Here is a 24,820-nt window from a genome sequence, read left to right as displayed (position 1 = left end):
GTTTTAAACTCAGGTTCACTCTATTACCAGGACTGCCTTCCTCCACTTCCACACCACTGCCAACATGGTTCAATTTAAATGGACAGAAAATTTGGAGGGCTCCATTCAATGTGTTAATCCTGTGTTCTTAATTTTTCTCTGAGGTCTATGCCTGGGTGAGTACTTAATGCCCAATGAAAGAAAGGAAAAAGTGTCTCACATTTAGTGTGATGTGCACGTTAAATTCCCGTACACCTGTGGCACTATTTCGAAGAAGAAGAAAGAAGTTATTCCTGGTCCATATTTTCCTTCAATCAACATCACTAAAATGGATTGTCTGGTCATTGTTATTTGTGGGAGATCGCTGTGCACAAATTGACTGCCATGTCTCTGATATTGTAATAGTGACTACACTTCAGAAGTACTTCATTGGCTGTAAAGCACTTTGGGTCATTTGGTTATCTTGACAGGCAGTATATAAATACAAATCTTTTTTTCTTTTGTTTATTATTAGGGCAAGGACTGATGCTTTGAATGAAAATGTGATGTTTCCATTATGCAAAAAGTGATCCTGTTCTATGTAAGAACTAATTCAATCAATGCTGACTGTGCACAATATACTTTGAATTTCAATGCTTTTTGGAATGGAGTGCAGCCTTCCCCAAATTATTGCAGTTGGGGATGGAATAAACTGTCTGCACATGTACACTTTAATTAATTTGTAAAGTGAAACAATAAGTTGCTTTTGACTTAGAGTAATATATGTTTTCCACTGCGATCTTTCATTTTACACATAAACAACTACATTAATTAATTTTGGTGCCGGTTAGATGTATATCTTTAACATGTTTATTTCTATGCTGAATCAGTTGTTTCAGTGAGAGGCAGTGGGGGTCTTGAAATACTGGACAAGTGTGGAAAAATGTTAAGCAGGTTTCCCACTCTTTACCATAATTTAGCGACATCTGTGAGTGTGTTTATATGTACGCTGCTGAATGCAGGATCTAGCTTAAGTGTGTCCTCTCCATTTTCAAATGGGCTATCAAACCTGTCTAGTCATGAAGAATGGCCAAGTATCAGAGGATAGCTCATGCCTTTAGAACCATGTCTTACTAGAAGTTCCAACTTAAGAAAGGGAGGTTTAATTTTTAAAGTTTCACTTGATTTGAAGGAAACCCAATAGCAAATATAGGGGAAATGAATTGTGGATGATCAATTTTTAAAAAGTATCATCAGAAATGTTGCTCAAAGCCACTCCCACTCTGCTGCTGTAACTGCCAGAAGTGTGGTGGAAACCATTTTGTATGTGCATAAATGAAGTTGCTGTCGGACTTACTAATAGCAGCAGAGCAACTCCGAGGATGTTCCTGACTCATAGATAACCTTATGTGGCCCTTATAAACCAATTACTTCAGTGATACCTCTTCAAATATGAGTACAGTGGACATTATCTGCAAAAAGAAGCGGCTAGATTTTATTCTATCTCTGGATGTGTTGCTAGTTTAGCCTTGGCATTATTAGCTATTTCTTGTTGATCTTTACTTTTGTACTTACTGCCAATTTTCAGGTCCCTAGAAATGCAGCCACATTTTTTTCATCATAAGATGACTTTATCATAAGAGTACTTTACGTATTTGTAAGATTTTGATTTCACCTTTATTTTTCTATTAGAACACAAATAACAATATGAATTGTAAGCGTTATGGGAAGCAGGCAACCGGGAGGACAAATTTAATAAAGGAAACAAAATAGAAAAGTGCAATAACTTTTTTTATTCTCATTTCCCCACTCCCACAGATCAAAAATCCATAAGCAAAAATTGCTCTTCATGCCACGAGGTCTCACAATTTGCGCAAGAGATTATTGACTTGCAGAAAGAGTTTGAACAGATTCAGCAGCTGCTTTTGGCACAAGAGCCTGTTCTGGATGAGACTGTCCAAAATCACCTAACACTTTCATCTGACAACAGAAGAATCAATAAGGAGATTATCCATTATTCAACATCTATTGAGCATATCAACCAAACAGTGGAAAGTGTTTCAGTGCAAGTAAATGGCTTGCAAGTACTTGTAAAGGAACTCGATGAGTTTATGAGGAGACTGACCCAGGACCAGTACAAGGTCAGGATTAGTGTACAACACATTAACTTCACCGCCAACCAGAATACTTTATGGCTTCAAGAAATTCAAAGAAAAGCTGATGAGGAAACCTTAATATTACAGAAGATAGTGACAGACTTGCAGAACTCTACAAAAGTATTTGGAGTTTTAAGGGCTTCAGTAAGCAAGATGAATGAGGTGGTCAAAGGTATTCAGAGTACTCTGAGCACTGCACTCCAGAGGGTCTCTCAGAATGCTGAGGTCATGCATGATTTAAGCTTGCAACTACTTGTGGTACATGAGCAGTTTGAAAACATATCCTCCTTCCTTGATGACCATGAAGAAAATATTCAGGACATCCTTTATCATGCAAAATATTATGAAAATAGGACGGCTGAAAGATTTGAAACCATCATGGGGCGGATGGTTTCTCATGAAACTGAAATTAATACCATATTGGCCAACATCAATGCCACAAACAACCACGTGCACAGTATGATAAAATATATCAGTGATGTGAGGATATCTTGTTCGATTGGGCTTGGAGCACATTCAGAAGAACTTTACCATTTCAACAATTCTCTGACCGTTATTCAGAGCACCACTGATATGTTAAGGCAGCGGTATAATCTCTTAAGTGCAACATTAAATGGAGAAATAAGCAAACTTGCTATTGTAATGGAAGAAATGAAAATTGTTGATGCACAACATGGAGAGGCAATCAAAAACGTCACAATTTTAAGAGGTGAGCTATTTTTATTTCCTATATTTTTTTGAAACTTCAGAATAATGCATTGTGATTGCTGGGTTATATTTTGTAGTTACTATAGCCGGTGATGCCATTGTAGAATGGGTAATTGGGGCCAGGAAATAGAGTAGCAGTTGCACTCGTTAGTTGTCTGCTCACTTTTGCAATGAGCATCATCTTCTGATGGTTTTGCAGGCAGCCCTTAAATACTTCCACACATGTAATAGCTTCATCCTAATATTATAGGCCATGGTAACAAGACAGAAATCATTTTGCAGGAACGAGTTCCTGATTTTCTCACAGGAATGCGCTATTCACTCAAATCAGCCATCTAAAGTGGGTGATAAGGGTCAGTTTTGTTTCGGGATGAGGCTATCGGAATATAAGAAATTGAAGTAGGGGTAGACCATACAATTCCTGGAGCCTGCTCCGTCATTCAATATGATCGTGGTTGGTCGCCGGACTTCATCCAGTTTCCCTCTGCTCCCCTTACTCTTGATTCCTGAGAGACCAAAAATCTGTCAGAAACACAACATTTACTGTGAGCCAATGCTGATTCAGAAATTATGTCAAAGTAGACTTGACCTTTGAGCTTGTGAAGTTGAATCTTTTGTGTTTTAATTTTTGGAAGAATGTTGTCCTATATTTTTATGTTTTTGCCCCAAGATTTATTGATGATTAAAATTCTGGATAGCCTGGCCTCTTGCACATCCCAGATTTTAATCGCTGAATCATTGGCAGTTGTGACTTCAGCTGCTTTGGCCCAAAGCTGTGCAATTCCCTTCCTAAACCTCTCCACCTCTCTACACGCCTGTTTCTCTCTTTTTTCCCTCCCTCCAATTCCCACTCTCTTTCTCTTTTCTCTTATTTAAGACACTCCTGTAAAGTGTCATTTGATGTTTAACTGTACTAAGAGTGCTACATAAATGTTTGTTGTTGTTGTACTGTCTTTATGTGCTGTTTGGGTGAGCGAGAAGAGAATGAAAGAGGGATGTGAGGTAGATTCACTTACATAAGTGGTGGTCTGCCCATACCTATCCTTTTCCCCATTTTGGTTTTATAAATAATCAAATGTATCACAGGGGTATTTCTTAAATAGTGCTCACACACACCTTAAACTTTAAATGCCAATTTTAAAGTGCACATTTAGGTATTGCCAGCACTGTTTCATGACATTTATTTTACTTGCATTACAGTGCTAAAATAAATATTTAACACTTATTTACCAACCTAATTTCTCCAGTCAATGCTACAAATTTACAGCATACCTATTTACATTCACTTCTCTACTGTGTATGTGTCTTTCACACTTACTATCCCTAAAGTAATGAGTTGCTGAGAGAATGTACATAAAAATTATTGGAAAGAACGTACTTATGATTTTTTATCAGTTGATAATTTAGTGATATACAAATGCATGCAAATTTGCATACTTGCAAATCTACAAAATGCAGATCACCACGAAGTCCTGATCTGTTCCTCATTTATTAATGGAATATCATTTCTGTCATTATCAAATGTGTTTACAATCAGCTTGTTTATCTCTAAGCCAACATGGTGCATATAACATGATTCCAATGTAATTCAGTTTTTCAAATATCATAACTCTGAAAATAGTAGTTTACATAAACAAAACATTCTTTGAATATTAACTTCCGAAATACAGCCTCCTATGGCCGTCCTCTTAACATGTGCGTACATTTACATAGATTGGAACAAAATATCTCCATGGGGAATGGGTGGTGTAGTAGTATTGTCACTGGACTGGTGCTCCAGAGGCCCAGGGTAATGCCCTGGGGGTCTAGGTTCAAATCCCACCATGGCAAATGATGAAATTTGAATTCAATAAAAGATCTACAATTAAAAATCAAATGATAACCTTGAAACCATTGTTGTAAAAACCCATCTGGTTCACTAATGCTCTTTAGGGAAAGAAATCTGCCACCCTTACCTGGTCTGTCCTACATGTGACTCCAGACCCACAGCAATGTGGTTGACCCTTAAATGCCCAGCAAACCACTCAGTTCTCAAGGGTAATTAGGGATGGGCAATAAATACTGGCCCAACCAGTGATGCCCACGTCTCATGAACAAACAATTTTTTAGAATTGTCATCATACATTGAGAATTCACAGAATCACAGAATTATTACAGCTCAGAAGGAGGCCATTTGGCCCGTCGTATCTGCACCGGCTCTCTGAATGAGCAATTTACCTCGTGCCATTCCTCCGCTGTCTCGCCTTTAACCCTCCATGGTCTTCCCTTTCAGATAACAGTCTAATTCCCCCTTGAATGCCTAGATTAATTATACTACTCATCTTTTCTTCACAATCAATCTGTTGGAAGTCTGTAAATGAAAAGCAAACAAAACAAGTGGGGGAATTAAGGAGTACTGTCAGCAGAAATTTCTAGATTGCAAACAACGGATTCCTATTTATATAAACAAGTTGACTGGATACTATCTAAGCACAAGGCTACTGCAAACTTTACAATAGTGTTACTTCTGAAGTTCCTGAAAGGAATCGTAATCTACAGGAAGGTCACACCTTTGAAACATTAAGTCAAACAATGGAAGTTTATTTGGAAGAAAGTAGTAGATTAAACAGCTGCCAACTTCAGTGTTGCTGAGCTAAATCCACTATTGTAACGATTTAGACTGTTAATGCAACCGCATCAGGAACAAAAATCCTTGTACTTGCTCCACTTCTCAAATGCAGAGGAACAGACATTGCTGACCTGATATAATCAAGATCAGAGTGGGGTCACACGTGGGAGCATCTTGGGCACCCACAGGTTTTGGTAATGATGGTGGTAGTGGGCTGGGAGGGGATTTGGTGGGGTGTTGTGTGGGTGGGAGGGAGTAGCACTGGAAATAGGCTGGTGCTGCAAGAAGTGGCATCAACTGGGAACATTTTTCAAAATGCGTTCAGTTGACACACACCCCTATCCCATAAAGCAGCTGAAAATAATGATTGTGCTGCAATTTTACGGGGGAGTACCATGGCAGAACTGACCTGCGTCGGAGATAGGGGGGGTCATGTAAATGGCCTGGGGCAGGAATTTTGGCGATCTTGGAGCTGGACGGCAGCAACACACTTCAGATAAAGAAAGACACATATTTATGTAGCACCTTTCATGATCTCAGGGCATTGCGAAGTGTTGTATAGCTAATTAAGTCCTTTTGAAGTATAGGCATTTTTGTCATCTGGGAAAAGCAGCAACCAATTTGCGCACAGAAAGCTCCCACAAACAACAAATGACCAGATCATCTGTTTTATTGATGTTGGTTGAGGGATTAAAAGTTATACTGGCCACTGGGAGCCCTTCCCTGCTCTTCTTCAATAGCTCCATGAGGTATTTTATGTCCACCTTAGAGAAAGCAGAGGCTTTACTGTAATTTCTCATCTGAAAGACAGCAACTCTCCCAGTATTGCACAGAAGTGTTGGCCTAGATTATGCAGTGGGGCTTTAACCCACAACCTCCTGATAATGCTTCTGGACAGTGGGGTTGTGAAGAGCAAGATGATCTTTTCTTTAGAGATTGTGAAAGATTGGGCAAACAACGTGCAGTACAAAGGAAATTGAAGTCAGGTGATTCAAGCTGACTAGCAAGGATATTGCAACACACATAGACACATGCGTCATACTTGACTCGTAAGAGCAAGAAATTTTACGTTTAGTACCACACAGAAATCATTAATTTAACAAAAAGCTTACTTTCAAACAAATCCAATGTTCAAATTCACCACATCACCTTGTCCTTGTATCAAATATAGGATTTTTTTCCTTTTTAAGTTTGTGTATTGTTGGGTTCCTACAATGAGAAAAACCCCAACACCGTATATTCAAAACGTTATCCTTGTTATTATTTTTAGAAATGGGTTTTCTGCTGAGCAAAAAGATGGCAGCTCCAAGTTACCTGATGTGATACCTGGGAGCTATCCCCAGAAGCTACAAGAACAAAATAGGATTTTGCTCAGCTTCTGGAATCTCACTCCTTATTATACACACCCCTTGTATAAGACCAGGCGACAGGCAGATCAGAACTCGTTATGCCAACAGAGCTGCTAACAGACTCATTACACCTGGGAACCAAAGGGATGTCATTTGTATCTGATAGGTTTACCTTGCTAGCGGAGTCAGTGGGTCTACATAGACAATGGCTTTCCAAACACCAGACCCACGACATAGATGGTATGTCTTTCAACAATTAATGACTGGGACATTATCAGCTCTGAAATCAAAGCCAATTCTAGACACTGGATAAACATCCCCTTTTGAAGTCATTGGGGAGAAGGAAGGTCATATGACTTCAGTGATCATTTGGAAATCCTTATGCGCCTTTGGGAACTGTGAACCAGTCAGTCTGTTGTTTTAACATCCAACTGGTGAGCCACCAAGAAGCAGGCCCCTCCAAGCAGAACAACATCCTGTACCTTGAAGCCTGTCCCTGCTGGAAGATTTTGTACCATTGCCTCCAGAACTGACCCAGTCACTGTGTACGGACTTCATCTTGCAGTCAACACCAACTGAAAAGCGAATACTACAACTCTGGTCTTCAGCCAGCTGAACTCAAATATCTATGTGAAAGACTCTGACTTTGGACTCTGGAAATCATGTGAACTAATATTAATTTCAGTGGTTCTTGTACTGTAAAACTCCTTTTCTCTAGCCCCCTTTACTGTGTGTGTGTATGTGTGTTTGGAGTGGGATGCTGTGAACATTCCTTCCCTGGGTTTTTTGAATGTGGAAAATAAACTGACCTCAGTTAATCCTAACTTGAGTTTTCTGTGGATTTTTAGTAAATTGAATCACAAAAACTGACGGATTGGGAAAACATGCCACCACCTATTAAAAAAACAAATTCAAAACACCTTCTGCTTATGGACAGGTGGTAAGAGAAAATCTATGCAGTTTGTCTGTCTCTCTCTTGTCCATAACAGTATAATTATAAAAGATGTTTGCAACTAGATTTTAAATAGATCCTGTTCACTTTGTCCACCCACTTTGTATGTGGAACTTTCTTTGATCTGGGCTGTGATTGCAGACAGTGTCCTTTAAACCAGAACTAAAGATTACAAGGTGTAATCAACTGAGCAAACAATGTGGTAAAAGATACCTCAACAATGATTAGTGGGTTAAAGTAAAAGCAAAAAACTGCGGATGCTGGAAATCCAAAACAAAAACAGAAATACCTGGAAAAACTGAGCAAGTCTGGCAGCATCTGCGGAGAGGAACGCAGTTAACGTTTCGAGTCCGAATGACCCTTCAACAGATTAGTGGGTGCTTAGCATTACTGTAACTTAGAAAGCTCCACTTCAGCAGTTAGCTCTTACATAGAATACATTAGAATGAATCACTTCATTTTAAAATATAGTTCTTTTGAACTTGGACCATAACTTAAAGAGAGCTTGGATTTAAAGCTGAATGGTGAACACAGTTCCTCAGTTTATTTTAAATCTAAGCCAAATTGCTGTTATAGTTGTAGCTGTTGTTGTTGAGCCTACCAGAAACAACAGCTCCAAGGTCTGGATCTTCCGCAAAGCAGCAATCATCGTTGGATTACCGCTTTGCTCGAATTTTTCCACGTCTAGACGCCTGTCCGCATTTTATGCCAGGTTTTCCAAACCCGGCTTCCCTAGAGATGCAGAGCACAGTGCCTCTCGGGGAACTTCATCTCAATACTGTAGCATCGGGGGGAAGACAAGACACCCCCTTTTTACGGCACTCGCTGCTGTATGGTGAGTTTAAATGTCCAGTGTGAATGTTACTGAATGGGTGATTGGATAAATAATTGAATGGATAGGTTGGGTAAGGTAATTGGGTATGATGGCAAGCAGATGAGGTGATAGATTAGTAGGGTGGCAACTGGGTTGGTGGCAGGTGTGTGGAGTTACAGGTGGGTGGGGTGGCAAGTAATAATGGTGATAAGTGGGTAGAGTGGCAGGTAGGTTGGGTGGCAGGTGGGTAGGGTGATGGGTGAGTTGGGGGATAGTCGGGTCGGAAGGAGTAGTCAGATCTGGTCGGGGGCTAGTTGGTTGGTTGAGGGTAGTTGGGTAGGTTCGGGTCGGTTCGGGTGGGAACTGGGTTGGTAAGGGGTAGTTGGGGGGGTCAAGTTGGAAGTCGGGGGTCATCAGGAGGGAGTCTGGATGCATCTAAACACAGAAGGTAGTAAGTTTGCTATTCAAGATGCACTGTTCCTCTAGAAGATAGGTGATAATGAGATCTCACCAAGAGGCCTGGCACGGACAGCATGAAGTTGTTGCACTTAACTTTCTATTTACAAATTAAAATCACCAGAAAAAATTATGGTTTGCCCGTTCCATTCTAAGTACCCTTTCACAAACATGGGCCAGGATTTTGCCCTCGTTGGGCGGGAGCGGTCAGGAAGACGACAGCTGCCCACGATCAGGGCTGGACCACAATTTCATGCCGATGGGCCAATTAAGGCCCGTCCAGTATGAAACGCATGCTTCAGTGCTCAGCGCTGCCTGTGGGGAGGGTGAGGAAGGCGAGAGTGCAAGTTCGCACATGCATGTGAGTGCGCACTGGTAAAGATCCCTGAGGCACAGAGCTGCCTCAGGGCGATGAAGAGTATTAAAAATTAAAATTAAAGATTTTTAAACTGTTAAAAAACATGCCCCCTCTGACTCTGTCACATGAGCATGGACATGTTAGAAATTAGGATGAATTTTGAAAAAAAAATTTTAATGACAAACTGAAGCCTCATCCCGCCCGTGGATGAGGTTTCGCAAAATATGCAAAGGCCGCTTGGCCTTTTCGTCTGCCCGCCAACCTTAAGGTTAGACGGGTAGCAAAAAATTTAATTCAATTACATTTTTAATGGCCTTAATAGGTCTTTTAATTGTCAGCAGGCGTGCTGCCGACTCCCACATGCACCCGCCGACCGAAATATTGCACGAGTGCGTGATGACATCGGGATGCTCGCCCGACGTCATCGTGCGTCATTTTACGCTGGAGCGGGTCGGGCGCTTGCCCGCTCGCCCACTCAGTGAAAAACCCTGCCCATGGAGTTTCATTCCTTCAGATTTTGATTACTGTTGGAGATTTTTAAAATATAATTTTTTTTCTGTATTTTATCTCTCTCTTTCTCCTATCTTCCTTTCCCTCTGTTTTGCTGATTTGTCACTGATTTCACTACTGATTGGTTAAGGTGATATACAGTTGGTCCCAGACCCCTTATTGAGTGTGTTGTGCTTTTTAGATAGGTGACTGATGGGAACTTCCAATGTAAAAGCGCATACAAAATGTATTGGTAAATGCAAGAATAACTGTAATATTGGCCCAATGCTGACGTAGTGATAACACAGTGTGCTTCATACCGTGTGGAGAGCTGAGGTCTTCTGAGCTCAGTGCAGCCAAGGCCAGCTGACCTGACCAATGACCAAAACAAATAAAAGAGGCCCTGAATTTCCACAAGGGCTTCAATAAATAATCTACTTGTCAGACTAGAAAGCCTTTATGAATTTTCAAAGCCAGATATGTGTGGATAGCTTTGCAAGAGTCAAGTTCACAGCCTTCCAGAATGATCAGCCAGTCTGACCAAATCCACTTGATGATAATATTACACAAAATTGGGGTTATCTTTTTTCAGAATATTATGGTCATTAGCTAAGTTTGTGCTTAATTCATCACAATCGGTATTTCCCAAGTCCAGCTGAGCGATCAGTTTTTGGAATAGATGGTCATGCTACAAGACCAGGTATCTGTCATACTGTCATTGACATACTAAATCATGAGCAAGGAAGCAGCATAATGTTATAATTAAGTGTAGTACTGTACACTTTTACATTGGCCTAATATGAACCAATCTGTATAAAGCTACAGTAACAATGGAGATATTCATGGAATTATCTTCGTCAAATTGATTAACCTTTCTGATCTAATTTACCAACATTTATTCAAAGCTGTCATTTTCTTATCATAGGTTTGCCAGGTATGCCGGGACCGAAAGGAAACAAAGGAGATGCAGGGATAAAAGGAAATGTTGGACTTGTTGGACCGACAGGTGACACAGGTGAACCAGGACCTGTAGGAAAACCGGGCGCACGAGGTTTGAATGGACCTCCTGGTGTTCGTGGAGAAAAAGGTTCAAAAGGTCCAGTAGGGGGACTTGGTCCTAAAGGAAATAAAGGTAACTTAGGGAGGTCTGGTTTACGAGGTGAAGTTGGGCCTAAGGGAGATAGAGGACCACCAGGACCACAAGGAAATCCAGGACCACCTGGGCCCAAAGGACAATCAGGAATTAAAGGAGATCCCGGAATTCCAGGCCCACGGGGACTTAGGGGAGAAAGGGGGAAACCAGGTCCCCCAGGATCTCAAGGACCGCCAGGTCCATGACTGGAAGCACTTTAATTTTCTTTTCAGCTGTTTAAACTTCCTGTATGTCTATTATATAATTATTCCTCATGCTCAATCACAAAGAAAATCAGTCATATTTTGATTTTAATCAGAAACGATTGTGTTTAACTTTCTAAGGGAATCATGAAACAAATTCATTGGGCCGAATAATAAGGGGGGGTGGGTGGGGCGGGGTAGTGGCGGACAGCTGACTGGCTCCACGCCTTGCAGCCCCACAGCCATAAAGTGCTGCGGGGTTCATTAACCAGGGCTGAGTGGGACTTCCACCCCTCCTTGGGGGAGGTCCCGCCCTCTGGTGCTGCCGGCCAATCTGATTGGCTGGCAGCACCATCAGTCCTGGCCATGCCAGGAAGGCATCAGTGGCCACTGCCGGGACTGCAGGTGAGGAGTGGAGCCTAAGGCCTAGGATCCCCGAAGCAGGTAAGTCTGGGCTCTAGGACTGAGAGGGTTTGGGAGTATTAGGTACAGGAAAGTTGGGTGGGAGAGGATGATTTCAGGAGAGGAATTGGGTAGGAATGAAGCAGGGGCTTCTGGTCTAAGGGGGGTGGGGGGGTGCATGCCGAGTGCGGTGACACCTGCCCTCCCTTCCTACCCTTTAACTGTTTCAAGTTTAAAATTGGGCTTCCCTTTCCCGCCCAGCTATCCGCCCCAAACTTATTTGGTGTGGGCAGCATATTATTAGGGTCAATATACTTGATAACAAGCCTTTTTGGCTCTTAATTAATCATTTTAATATAGCGGGTGGTCTGCCGATTTTGGTGCCCGCCCTCCCCTCGTATTATGGGGATGAGTTCCGAGGTGGGCAAGAAGGTGGTGGGATGGACGTCCACCCCATTTTACGTGCCCCCGCCTTGTGAAACACGCCCACCGGCAAATAATATTCAGCCCATTGAAACTGATATAATGGAGATCATTGTCATGTGATCCCTTGGTCATGTGATTGGTTACCACCCAGTTTAAATATTCATGGATGAAAAATGGCACACAAAGTGACTACCAGTAAAGAGCTAATTATTCCTTCATTTTAACCTAGATAAGCATCACACCTAAATTTCTCGTCATCCCAGTGTTCAGTTTTAATTGTCGTGCTCTAATTGTTCAAAGATGAGATATAACATGAAGAAAGGCGATGTAAGTGAGCCATCTGAGGGTTGTGAGAGCCATCGAGCTCCACTCTGCCATGTGTCACTGCCTTTCGGAGGGGAGGCCGTACAACAGTTGCAACAAGGACCATTTCAAGGTTTGACACCCAGCACACAGAGGGTGCCTGAGAGACGTTTGACCTGATATTGGGTTTCTTGATTTTTCAGGCATCATAAAATGGGCATCCCAAAATAGGTGCTATAAAAATGAGGGGCTTAACACCGGTTTCAGGCCCCCCTCTGCTGACTCCAGTATTTGGAGGGCACAAGATTAACTGACACTGAATGGCAAGCTTTGTGCAAAAACAAAAATAAATTAAGACTTTGATGCCTGAAGGAACAGGAATGCTCCCCAATTCCACTGTATTCTGATTGACCGCACTCCACACACTTACTGTGGGTCACTGCAGAGAGGTAAGCTGCCTAGCGTTCATTTCTTCAAATGGATGAACTCCCTGTGGAGACACAAAAGGTACCAGCAGTTCACCCAAATTAAAATGGCTCGAGACCCAATTTTAAGTCAGACTCGGGCTTCCCAGTTCAAGGACGTGTTGCAGCCACATTGCTGTCTCCATGCTAGAAACTATTACCGATGAATTTATACCCCAATGTTTTTGTCAGTGTGGCACTATGGACAGGTTTGCATAATTTAAAGATCATTATTCATTGGTTTATTCAACACTGACTATAGTGCAAGATTTTAAACTTTAAGGTAAAGCCACAAATAAATTGCTTTTTGCCAAAAGGCCCGTAACAATTTAAACATTTGTTTCTTCCACTTTTCAACTACTTTTGACTCTTTATTCATCTTCTCGCTTACTTGCAAAGTGTTTGCAAATTTCTTAAAATTAGCTCTTCTACACTTTCTGGATAACCGGTTTCCTCTGTAGTTTCTGCTGAAAAAGAAATCCAATCGTTAGTTATAGAAATTTTAGGAAAATGAAACACTTAAAGCTTTGTGAATATCCTCCTGTCAAAGAATATGAAACTTGCTAGTGTTCTTCACAGCTTTGATATAGATGTTGCTGAGTGGTCTGTCTATCCTAAAATGGCTCTGCGTAGGCTGGACGCACCAGATATATAAGGTGTTATTTTCTCCGTGGGCGTACTCTCATTAGAATGCCAACTGAATACACTTATTGGGATTTACACATTCCAAAGGGTCAGCAAACTTCCTTTCACCAGTCGTTGCTTGAATCTGTAGAAGACATTCTGGTGCCATGATCACAATGGTGAAAACCCCAGACAGCATTCCTGCAGCAAACAACTGCAGACACATGAGGACATTGTTAGGCTTCTTCTGCTGTAGTACTTTACCTAAGCCTAAACCAAAGAAACATAGAGCAAACATAACGCCAGCAATTGAGGCAGCCATTCCCTTGTACAAACCTTGGATACACTGCACAGGTTGGAGTGCAGGTCGCCACTATATCTCAACCCCGTGACGAGAAGTAAAACTTCTACTGCGTAACATCAAGTGGCACTTATTTGAATTTAATACATTTCTATTGAGAAATCATATGCTTTCTGAGACTGTAACCCTCTGTGTTCCTGCAATTCATACTGATAGTACTCATGTTACTAAGTGTTGGAGCAAAATGAGGTTAAAATTTCACAGGATTTTGATTTTAGTAACAGATTTATCCTGTAGTATAAAACTCCAAAACTTACCCCACACCCCCAACCTCCTCCCCCCCGATCAAGAAAACAAAATATAAATCAGACATAAATATGTAATGATATCTTCCTATACATAGCAACCATAAAGACCTTTTCCAAAATTGACATTATGGGCAGAATTTTACAACAGCGGGATTTTATGTTCCCGCTGTCGTCAATGAGGTTTAGAATGTCTCGCCGCATTTTACAGCCCCGTCTCTGCCGAAACGGGGCCGTAAAATCCTGCCCTATATCTGTGTATTAAATGAACCCATAGGAAAAAAAGGCTTTGCATTCCAATATAAATTTAACTTTAAAGACACGGTGCATCCAAAATAGCAACATTTATTTCCACATTTGCTGAAATTTTCAGATATTCAAGCAGAAACATAAGAAAATGACACTTAATAAAATCTGTTAATAATGTCAACGTTAATTTTCACACTCACCATTTCAGGGACTATTATTGCTTTATTTCAGAATTAGTAAGGATTACAGAGTAGGTGAAACATTACTCATACTTTGCACGCATTTATTAAATTGTAATTTTTCTTTTGAAAAGTACAAAGAAAACGGCCTGGATTTTCATCCTCGTGGTGGGTAGCGGGAGTTGGGAAAATTTCCAGCTCGGCCCTCCCTCCTCGGGAAAAAGTGACTGCAAGGACGGGATTTTCATTGTGGGGTTGAGAGCGGATGCGGGCTTGAATCAAGTCAGTTTGCTGACCAGGGAAAAAGGTCGGAGGCAGTCACATGGGCTGACAGGTGCTGACACATCGCCTCAGTGCTTTGGGACTTTGTCCCAGTTAAAAAAAAAACAGAAAGACCCTCTAGCCCTCACACCCCCTCACCCCACCACACACTCCCCATGTCCCATCTATGTCACTTCATGCCCCCATGTCAAGGTATTCCCCCTTCAAACAACCCTTATGGCTCTTCATGCTCCCTATGCCAAGCTATGCCTCTCCACACACCCCCATGGTCCTTTATGCCAATGTACGCCTTTCCATCCTCCCCCATGGCCCCTCATGCCCCCTATGCCAAAGATGCCCCTCCATCCATCCACCCATCCATGGCCCCTCATGGACCCTATCCCAAGCTGTGGGACTTATATGCCATTGACCCACTTTAGACTGTATTGAACCTATGAATCCTATAGTGACAATAGGTTGTGTTTAAAAAAAAGCTTTTAAAAATAGTTGCCATTTATTCATAACTTTCCATTATGTTAAAAGAAAGAAAAACTTTTTTTACTTTTCTCTGGGACTCAGGTGTTTTAACAGACTAGTGGATTTCTGGGCTCCAAACCTAAGTCTCTATGTTATCTTGGCTGAGAGTCCAGACATCCTTTAGAGTACTAAAACATCCGACCCTCCCAGAGAAAACATTGCTTGATTGATAGGTTTGGCTCTACGATCTCTGATGTCAATTTCACAATGTTTTTTACACAAGGTTAAGAGGCTCAAGTGCCTCTAGTTTTAGCTATTGAAACTTTAAAGGGTCTGGATGATTGACACTTTTATTGCCCTGTAGTAAAAGGACTTTTTGAACACAGTGGCAAGTTATGAATGAATGACTGTTTTTGAAAGCTTTTTTTAATGCATCCTTTTGTTGCCATAGGGGTCATTGGTTCTATACAGTGTTTAGTGGGTCACCAGGCATGGAAGTACCACATCATGGCATGGGGAACCATATGGGTTGTTTGTGGGCATACCTTGGCATGGAGGGCATGAAGACTCATAGGGGTGGGTGGGGGGCATACCTTGGCATGCTGGTATGAGGGGCCATAGAGGTTGTTTGGGAGGTATGCCTTGGCATGAAGAGGACCTTTTGAACTTACCTTTTAAAAGGTCCCCTACTGCATACTAAGGTTCAGAACAGCTCTGAGGTGCTGTGAATCACTACTCATTGTAAAGCTGGCCTGACTCCAGGAAAATTGCTGAGGACTATCCCTGCAATTGAGGCGGTCAGGTTGGGAGCGCAGGGTGCAGGCTTTTGACATGAACCAGCCCACATCCTTAAAAGACATTCCCAAAAACTGGAAACCCTGGAAATGGGGTCAGGAATCCTCGAATCAGGTCCCGGCCACCATTTTTAAAGGGCCCCCGAATCATCCCGACTTGGTGAAAATACAGCCCGATAGCTGTAATGGTCATTTTTTGCAAGTATGCAATAGTCTGAGAATTACATTTTAATTAATTTCTGCCCAGTTTGGCGTTGTAACTGTAAGATACAAGTGAAATTGTAAGCTGAGAAATAGTAATGTTTCACCACAAAGGTACATTTTATGTTAAATGTATTATGCATTATTGTTTGCTAGTGTGTCAGTTACTTGTTTGCATTAAAATACTCTTAGCATGTTGTATCCTGTACTCAAATGAACTTCACCAAAAACACACATTCAAATATTTTATGCAGCACACATACTCAGTACTTTTTACTCCTTTCAGTAACATCTATGATACAGTAAAAACAGTTATAGGGTTTAAACTATTTTAATAAGTGTGTATCACAATCTGACATATTTTCAAAGAAATAGAGTGTTGTTCTATTATAAATGGGGAAAACGAACTGGTTTCCTGAATTTTTTGTTACTTATGTTAAAACTGCAGCTGGTATGCAAGCTATTACAAGTGTCATCCAATCTATGTAAGCATTGTAAGCATTGTAACTTTTAATTATAACCAGGCATCTGAGGTCCTGGCTTAATAAATATAGTACACAATCCTATATTATTGTCCAATATTTCATCAAATGAGAGGATAATAACTCAGAGGAAGACATTCCCCTGGTGCCAGGTAATAGCAAATTGCTACATTACAATTACATTATACTAGGCCCAAAAGAAATCTTCTAACATATCTGGTTTGCTTTAAAGGAAATTAATAAGCGATGGTCTTGGACTAATGTTTTGTTAACTTTAGTAAAATTATTGTGATAAAAAGATGGTGTAATGTCAAGAGAAAGCACCACCTGATGAATTCTCTGAATTTAGTGCTAATTGAAAATTTTTATTCTATCTCTTGCTTCTCTTTTAAAATCCTCATTCCCTTCTGTCCCACCTATGCCCACCCAAGCATCATACTGAAATACCCTCTCCCCTTTCCTCCCTCAGCTCCTCTAATAATTCCTTTAATAATGAAGCAGTCCAGGCTGGCTAAAATCTGGGCTTGGGGTGACAAGTGGTCAGTAATGTTCACACTATGCCAGCCAAGAGAGAACCCACCTCACTCATCTCTCCCTGACCTTCAATATCATCACTATTGTTGAGTCCTCTATCTTTAAGTTCCTGAGGGAGGGCCACCATTGACCATAAATTTATGTGAGCCAACCATACCTTGGACTGGTCAGGTGGGCAGAAAAGTAACAAATGGAACTCAACTCGGAGAAGTGTGAGGTGATGCATTTGAGGAGGTCAAACAAGGCAAGGGAATACACAATAAATAAGAGGATACTGAGAGGTGTAGAGGAAGTGAGGGAAGTGCAGCCTTGCAGCGCGGGTTAGGAGAATGCCTGTGCCTAAGCTGAGAGCACAGCATGCAGTCTAGTCGGTGAAGCTATCACCAATCAGTCAGGTGGAGTGAGGTGCAGGCAGCCATGTAGTGCACTAAATTCCAGCCATCCAAGTGGTGGCCAGCACTCTCCAGGATGTGTTAAGGGGCCTTCAGACTTTACCGAGAGAGGTTCTTAGTACACCTATGCTAACCCATGTGTCTCTCTCTTTCATCCTGCAAGAGGAGTACATCAGGATCATGGAGCCTAGTGACCTAGCTGTATGCCTTATGGCCATTAGGGAGCAGAGACGAAGGAGAATAGAGTGACAGAGGTGCCTTGCTAGACAGAGGGAGGAGCAGCACCTTCAAGAAGAAGGGGCGGCTAGGGATCCCGTGCATGCTGCTGAAGAGCCACAGCGAGCTATTGCAGGTCAGCACCTAGCTAAACCCAGGGTCTATAGTCGCTGCCTTTCATTACTGCAGATGACCGAGAACCTGCGTTGCCAAAGACTGCACATGTCTAGGGAACTGGTTGGTCACATCTGCCACCTACTGCAGGATTTGGCACCATAAGGACATGGAGGGCATCCACTGTCAGTGGCCGTGCAAGTGGCCACAGCGCTCAATTTTTACACTAGTGACTCCTTTCAGGGCCCCACAGGTGACCTCTGTGGAATATCGCAAGCCTCCAAGCACAAATGTACCCATGATGTTACAGGTACCATCTTCATGAAGGCACACAACTTTGTGCATTTTGCCCAGGATCAGGGAAGCCAGGAAGCAAGAGCGCTGCGATTTGCCCAGGTCTCAGGTTTCCCACAGGTGCAAGGTGCCATCAACTGCACTCATGTGGCAATCAGATCTCTGTGGCAACAAGGGGTCAGCTATGCCAACCGTAAGGGTTTCCACTCGCTGAATGTTCAGCTGGTGTGCGACGACCACAAATGCATCCTACGTCTGCGCATGGTTCCCAGGGAGTGTCCACAACACCTACATTCTCAGTAGGTCTCAGACCTGACGTCTTCCAGGGCTCAGAGAGGCCGCAGGTTTGGCTTCTCAGTGACAATGGTTACCCACAGAGGATGTGGCTGATGATGCCCGTGCAGCGGCCTCAGAGTGCAGCGGAGAGAAGGTACAATGAGGCTCATGCTGCAACTCGCACTTTGGTGCAGACCATTGGAATGTTGAAAATGAGGTTCCGGTGCTGGACTGGTTTGGTGGAGCCCTGCAATACAGTCCACAGAGGCTGTCACGCATCGTTGCCGTCTTCTGCACCCTTCACTGGAACTGCAAAGGGGAGAGGAGCTGGTTGAGGAGGAGATGGGGGAGCTGCACATCTCCTCCGATGAGGAGGACGTCGATGGGGACGGTAGTGAGAAGATCCTCAAAGGCGAGGATGATGGTGATGAGGCCATCGTGCTGGCCAGACGAGGCAAGCGCACTCGGGAGGCCCTCATACCTGTTATATTCCTGGAGGATGATGATGACATGCAGTGAGGAGACACCATAGATCCTTGCATTGCATCTGTGAATGTTTGTCTCCTGTCTGGCTGATGGCAGTGCACGTACCCTCGGTGATAAGGCTCCTGTCATGGAAGCTGTCAAAAAGATATAGTAATGTCTATAATGTTGTTGGAAATTATTTCAAAATAGAGTTTATTGGTGTCTGTGTCTATGTGTGTGTGTGTGTGTGTGTGTCTCTTAACTGGATTAAAGCCAGCTGTCCTAGAGGCCTCGATGTATAGAAGTAGGTGTGAAATGTTAATTAGGTAAACATGGAGGCAATTTGCATTTTTTCTTTAAACAAACTAGTGTAGCTTGGATTCAAAGAGAGGGAGTGAGATATTACACCTAACTAGGTGAAGCTTAGAAAGAGCGTGTTTGTTTATTTTTCCCAAGGATTACTAATAAAGTGTGTATTATGAGAGGGTATTATTATTAGAAGAGGTAAAGTTCAAAAGATATAGTGATACAATGAAAATTTGCATTCAAAGAGGAAAATATGTATAAAGGAAGTAAAGGCTGTTGGTAAAAAGAGAGGGATTCTAAGATCTAAAGCCTCCAGCCTGTAAGCCTCAAGTCGCTGTCTGCAAGGACCCAGAGCTGAAAGAAACTCATTTTGAATGTGACTGCCCAGAGAGTGCTTTGCCAGGGGTCTGTTTAAATCTTTGTGTTTTACTGTTGCTTTAATGGAGGTGTAACTGAGAGTCAAATTAATTAGGGGATTTTTGTAGTTATTATTGTAGTAACTTTATAGACATATGTACGTGCTTACAATCTTTCTTGTATTAATAAATGTTTAGTTTAGTTTTATAAAAAACCTCTTGCGACTCGGTTGTCTTATTACTACTGAATTCAAAGCCTGCATCTCGAAACATACAGATTGCAAAATGGGTTATGACAGTTGTTTCAAGTTTCCTTCTGGGATTTGAACAACTCAGCCTTTACCACCGGCTGTGTCATAATAGAAGCGCAGCGGCTGTCCATAGTCCCGACGTTCCAGGAGGATGGTGATGACTTGCAGTGGGGACACTCCATAGATCCTCATATAGCTTATTGAATGTCTGACTCCTGTCTGGCTGATGGCACTTAGCTTGTGCTCTGTGAACAGGGTCATATCATGGAGATGTAGTGGGGAAACTTTAACTTGTCCTGAACCTAGGGCATCCTTCATAAGCTGAACCCTTCAGGACCACACTGTCAACAGACACGGGTACCGGAGATGGGGGGGGGGCAGCCGCACCTCAAAGATGCTGAGAGCACACAGAGAGAATGACCGAACTGTGTGTTACCGGCCCAGGACATTCTGGCAGCAATGATAAGCCCCATTAAGGTGCAGGCATGACTGATGTGTCCAGTGACTATGAAGGCGCACCATCATTGTGCTGGGAAGGCTGCACAAAGCATAGGGAAGAGGCTCTGGACTGAGGCACCTGACTTTATATTGTGCAGGGACCAAGGTTTCATATCTGAGTGAACATTGCTCATCAGAGCAAGCAGCCAAGGCAAGGAGACATTCATGGAGTTTATTTCCATTGTGAGCATAATGTACAAGTGACTAATTTCCGTGTCCAAGCTGTTCAACTACATCTTTTTAACCTTCCTAACCCTGCTGCTATATCCTGGTGCTCTCCCGACATCCACAGCAGAGGTGGAGGCCGCCTGCTGACTTCTACGCCTTGTCTATGATGACCTTGCCGGCATCCTCTGGAATGCCGAGACTTGGAGGGCCCTGGCCTGCTTTTGGGGCCCTGCTTTGTGGCAGTGGCACCCTCCTTGGCATGTGGAGCTGGAGCCATAGGGTCACAGGAAGAAAGGGATTCGGATGGGCCAGGCACTCCCTGAGTCACCTGGATGGCTGACCTCTTTTGGGCAGCATTGGCACTGACCACCACTGCCACCATCTCCCAAGCTGGATTGGTGATGTTGCTGCCCCTCCTGCAGCCAGAGTGGGGGTAGAGGACATCACAGCGGGTTTCCATGGTGTCCAAAAGGTGTTCCAGGGACGCATCACTGATTCTGCCCTTTATTTCAGATTTCCAACATCCGCACTATTTTGCTTTGCACTAGGGAATATTCAGGCTTGGGCTTATAAGTGGCAAGTAGCAGTCGCGCTACACAAAGTGCCAGGCATTGAATATCATCTCCAACAAGAGAGAATCAAATCATTTTCCCTTGACATTCAATGTCATTACCATCGCTGAATCGCCCACCATCAGTATCCTGGGATAACCATTGACCAGAACCCTAACTGGATCAGCCATAAAAATACTGTAGCTACCACTATCTACAAAGCACAAATGTGATGGAATATTGCCCACTTACCTGGGTGAGTGCAGCTTCAACAACACTCAAGAAGCTCGACACCATTCAGGACAAATCAGCCAACTTTATGAGCACCTATCCACCACCTTAAAGATGTAATCCCTCCGCCACCAGGCACAGTGGAAGCTGTGTGTACCACATGCAAGATGTATGCAGCAACACGCCAAGGCTAATTCAACAGCATCTTCCAAATCCGTGACCTCTAAAACCTAGAAGAAGAGGAGCAGGTGCATGAAACCACAACCACCTGTAAATACCCTACGAAGCCTCGCACCATCCTGACTTCCTTCACATTGTTGCATCAAAATCTAGAACTCCCTATCTAACAGTACTGTTGGTGTACCTACACTACATGGATGGGAGCAGTTCTAGAAGGTGGCTCACCACCACCTTCTCAAGCGCAATTAAATGCTAGTCTTGCAGTGATACCCACATCCCATGAAAGAATTTTTTAAAAATGACTGCAGTTCATTAGTTGCCTTAAGAAGGTGATGATATGATGGTAGGTGTTCTTGAATAGTGTCAACTGAAGAATATTGACTGAGGGCACTTCCTTCAGGAACTCCTTTCGTAATATCCTGGGCCTGTGACTCCAACAAGCACAATCATCATTCTTTGGCACAGTGTCCGCCTTGGAAATTTTTAGGACATCTGTAATTTATTTCACTCCTGCTTCCTCAATTCACGGAAAGATGAAATGGAGTTGTCCCTTTCTGAATGTTTACAGCATGGCCTTCAGTGCTGCATTGGAAATGTTTTATTACCTGGCGTTGCTGAAACCATGGGCAGAATTTTCTGCCTGTCAGGCGAGTGGAGCTGGAGTGGCCGCAGGCAGGTGCGGACCCAATCAGTGCCGGCGATGGGGTCTGTGCCGCCATTTTGTGCAGGCAGACCAATTAAGGCCCACCCAGCGCATTTGCCGACTCCCGTGAATAGTGAGAGTGTGCGGGCTGCGGCGGACGTGCACAGACCACTAGGTCCAATGGCGACCCAGCAGTCTGTTTAAAGGGAGGCCTGGCAGCCTCCTGTAGGCTGCTCACAATGGCCACTTCCAGGTCACATCGCAGGGGGTTGGCTGAGCAGGGAATGCTGGAAGGAAGGGCAGAGGAGCAGGACAGTCTGCAGGGTCTGCCACAGGGGCAGGGCAGGCTGCAGGGTAGGCCAGCGGGGAGGCCAATGTGCCCCTCACTTTTCTGATGACTGCCTCGCTGCCCTCTTCGAGGAGGTGGCAGCACGGCGGGAGGTGTTGGTCCCCCAGGATGGGAGGAGGAAGCCCCCCACGTGACCATACGTGCCTGGGAGAAGGTGGCGGAGGTGGTGAGGTCCCGCGACATGCTGTGGCGCACCTGGATCCAGTGCCGCAAGCGCCTCAACGATTTGTTGTGCTCTGGAAGGGTGAGTATCATGTTGGCATTGGGCATTTAACCCAGTAGGTAGTCTTACCCTCTGCGGCACCCCCCCACCCCCCGCCCCCCAAGCCTTACCGTTGTGACTGCATTGAATCATGTCGGGCATTTCTTGTACGCTGGGTGGGCAAGCATATAGTGCCCATGCTTAGATCAGCCTGAATGGTTCACGAGGAGATGAGTTCGCCCCCCCGCACCATGTGTTGCTTAGTCGCACATGACTAGTCTGGGGGCAACCTGCAGGAGATGCAGATGGCGCATACTCAGAACTCCAGCACATGTCCTAGTCACAGTGATGAGATTGTGGAAGGGAAGCCTCCAAGTGTCAAGGCCAAGAACCATCTGCTGCCCTCGACGCTGCACGTAGTTGTGCCTCCTTGCTGTGGGAGCAAAGACCATGTGTTTCCTAAAGTGATGCACGCAGAATGTGTCCAAGGTGGCCGTTGTGAGAGAGTTGGGAGCAGGCGTACTATCTTTTTGTGACTGATCAGTAGCGGGGAGAGGAGGCACTGGAGGCCTGATATGGGCCACTGTGGTTGGGGTGCATCGTGCACGTGCAGAGTCCATGTGCGAGTAGCAGCAATGAATGGTCTTCTCTGTTTTTCAGGAGAAGAATGCTCATAATGCGTCTGAGCGTTCGCGGACTGGAGGCGGCCAGGTTCACCTGATGATGTTAAGCCGCTTCGAACAGGAGGCCCTGGAGCTTGAGAGGCGCCATGCACCCAGGTCAACTGGCGTCGGTGAGGCTGGGGTGGAACGGCCGGTATTTGAGGTCAACAGTGAGATCCGCTATGTCCTCCCAACATCCATAGCGCTGATGATTGTTTGATTTGTTATTGTTGCAACATTGCTCGGTCACAGACTGATAGAGTCAGAGGTGTGGATCATAGAAAAAGGTCCTTTGGCCCTTCGAGGATGCGCCCTTCAAGCGCCTTCCGAAACCGCCTAATCCCATTTCCCACCACTATCCCCATGGCCTTGTAGGCTATGCCATCACAACTGCACATTCAAATACTTATTACATGTTAGGAGGGTTTCTGCGTCCACCACCCTTTCATATTCCCAACACACTCTGTGTGCAAAAGTTCCTCATCACCTCACCTGTCAACCTCATGCCCCTTACCTTAAATCTATGCCACCAGGTTACTCATCCCTCTGCCAAGGGAAAATGTTCCTTTCTGTCCACCCTATCTATGCCCCTCATAATGTTAGAAACCTCAGTAATGTCACCCCTCAATCTCCTCTGCCACAGGGGAAATAGCTCCAGTCTATGATATGTCTCCTCATAAATCAAACTCTCCAGCCCAGCGAGTATCCTGGTCAATGACCTCTGCACTCTCTCCACTCCAATCACATCCCTCCCGTGAAGCGTATTTCACAACTGCGCGCAGAACTATAGCTGTGGCCCAGGCAGCATTTTCTGCACTTGGAACATTACCTCCCTGTTCCTATATTCTATTCCTCGGCTAGTAAAGGCAAATATGGCATTTACCTTCTTAAACGCCTTATGTACATGCCCCGCTACCTTAATAGGCCTGTTGACATGCACAGCAAGGTCCCTCTGATCCTCCTTACTTTCCACGGTCCTACCATTCATCGTGTATTTCCGTGCCTGGTTTGTCCCATCTATATCCGTCTGTAATGTAAAGGTATCCTCCTCACTATTTGTCACCCCACCAATATTCGTGTGTATAAGTTCTGGAAGGTTGAGCGCATAATGGGCCAGGGGAAAGGGATGAAGTGTGTCACTGTGTGCACGCTAACTGATCCACTGTCCTTGTTGTTAATTTCAGCACCATCAGAGCATGGCCATCAGGAGGAGCTGCAGATGCCCCTCTCACACCTGAGGGCCCTCAACTGTCACCTGCATCACACCATTTCTGCGAGACAGGCACCAGCGCAGATACTAGCACCTCGGTGAGCATTGGAACATCGGCTAGTATCCCGGGGCACAGTGGAGATGGCACTTCACAATCGCTGGAGGAGCTGGCAGAGACAGAGAGTGCCGATGGTGCCAGCAGTTGGAGGACTGCAGGTGACCAGACACATGCTCAGTCGGCGCCTGATGATGTGCCTCTGGAGTGGTCCAT

At 44.0% G+C, this 24,820-nt stretch overlaps 1 protein-coding gene and 1 long non-coding RNA gene across 5 annotated transcripts in view; one reads left to right on the top strand and one right to left on the bottom strand.

The window, feature by feature from the left end:
• Positions 1–11,357, top strand: part of scara3 (scavenger receptor class A, member 3) — a 53,517-nt gene extending 42,160 nt beyond the window's left edge. For 3 of the 4 annotated variants that reach the window (XM_078542252.1, XM_078542251.1, XM_078542250.1), the window contains exons 6-7: positions 1,777–2,823; positions 10,774–11,357. In XM_078542252.1, coding sequence (XP_078398378.1) covers positions 1,777–2,823; positions 10,774–11,186 — 1,460 coding nt within the window. In that variant the 3' untranslated portion in view covers positions 11,187–11,357. Of the gene's footprint in view, positions 1–1,776; positions 2,824–6,700; positions 7,602–10,773 lie in introns of those variants that run through there. The other variant, XM_078542253.1, reaches the window with a different exon arrangement.
• Positions 2,839–24,820, bottom strand: part of LOC144680830 (uncharacterized) — a 180,909-nt gene continuing 158,927 nt past the window's right edge. Inside the window, exons 2-3 of the long non-coding RNA XR_013576631.1 lie at positions 5,040–5,172; positions 2,839–3,344 (exon numbers count right to left, since the gene is read on the bottom strand). This is a non-coding gene — a long non-coding RNA (uncharacterized LOC144680830). The remainder of the gene's footprint in view (positions 3,345–5,039; positions 5,173–24,820) is intronic.

The sequence above is a fragment of the Cetorhinus maximus genome, chromosome 5 (assembly GCF_964194155.1).
Source record: "Cetorhinus maximus chromosome 5, sCetMax3.hap1.1, whole genome shotgun sequence".
NCBI lineage: Eukaryota > Metazoa > Chordata > Chondrichthyes > Lamniformes > Cetorhinidae > Cetorhinus > Cetorhinus maximus.
Note: the sequence above shows the minus strand (reverse complement) of the source record. Positions and strands in the feature narration are given on the sequence as shown.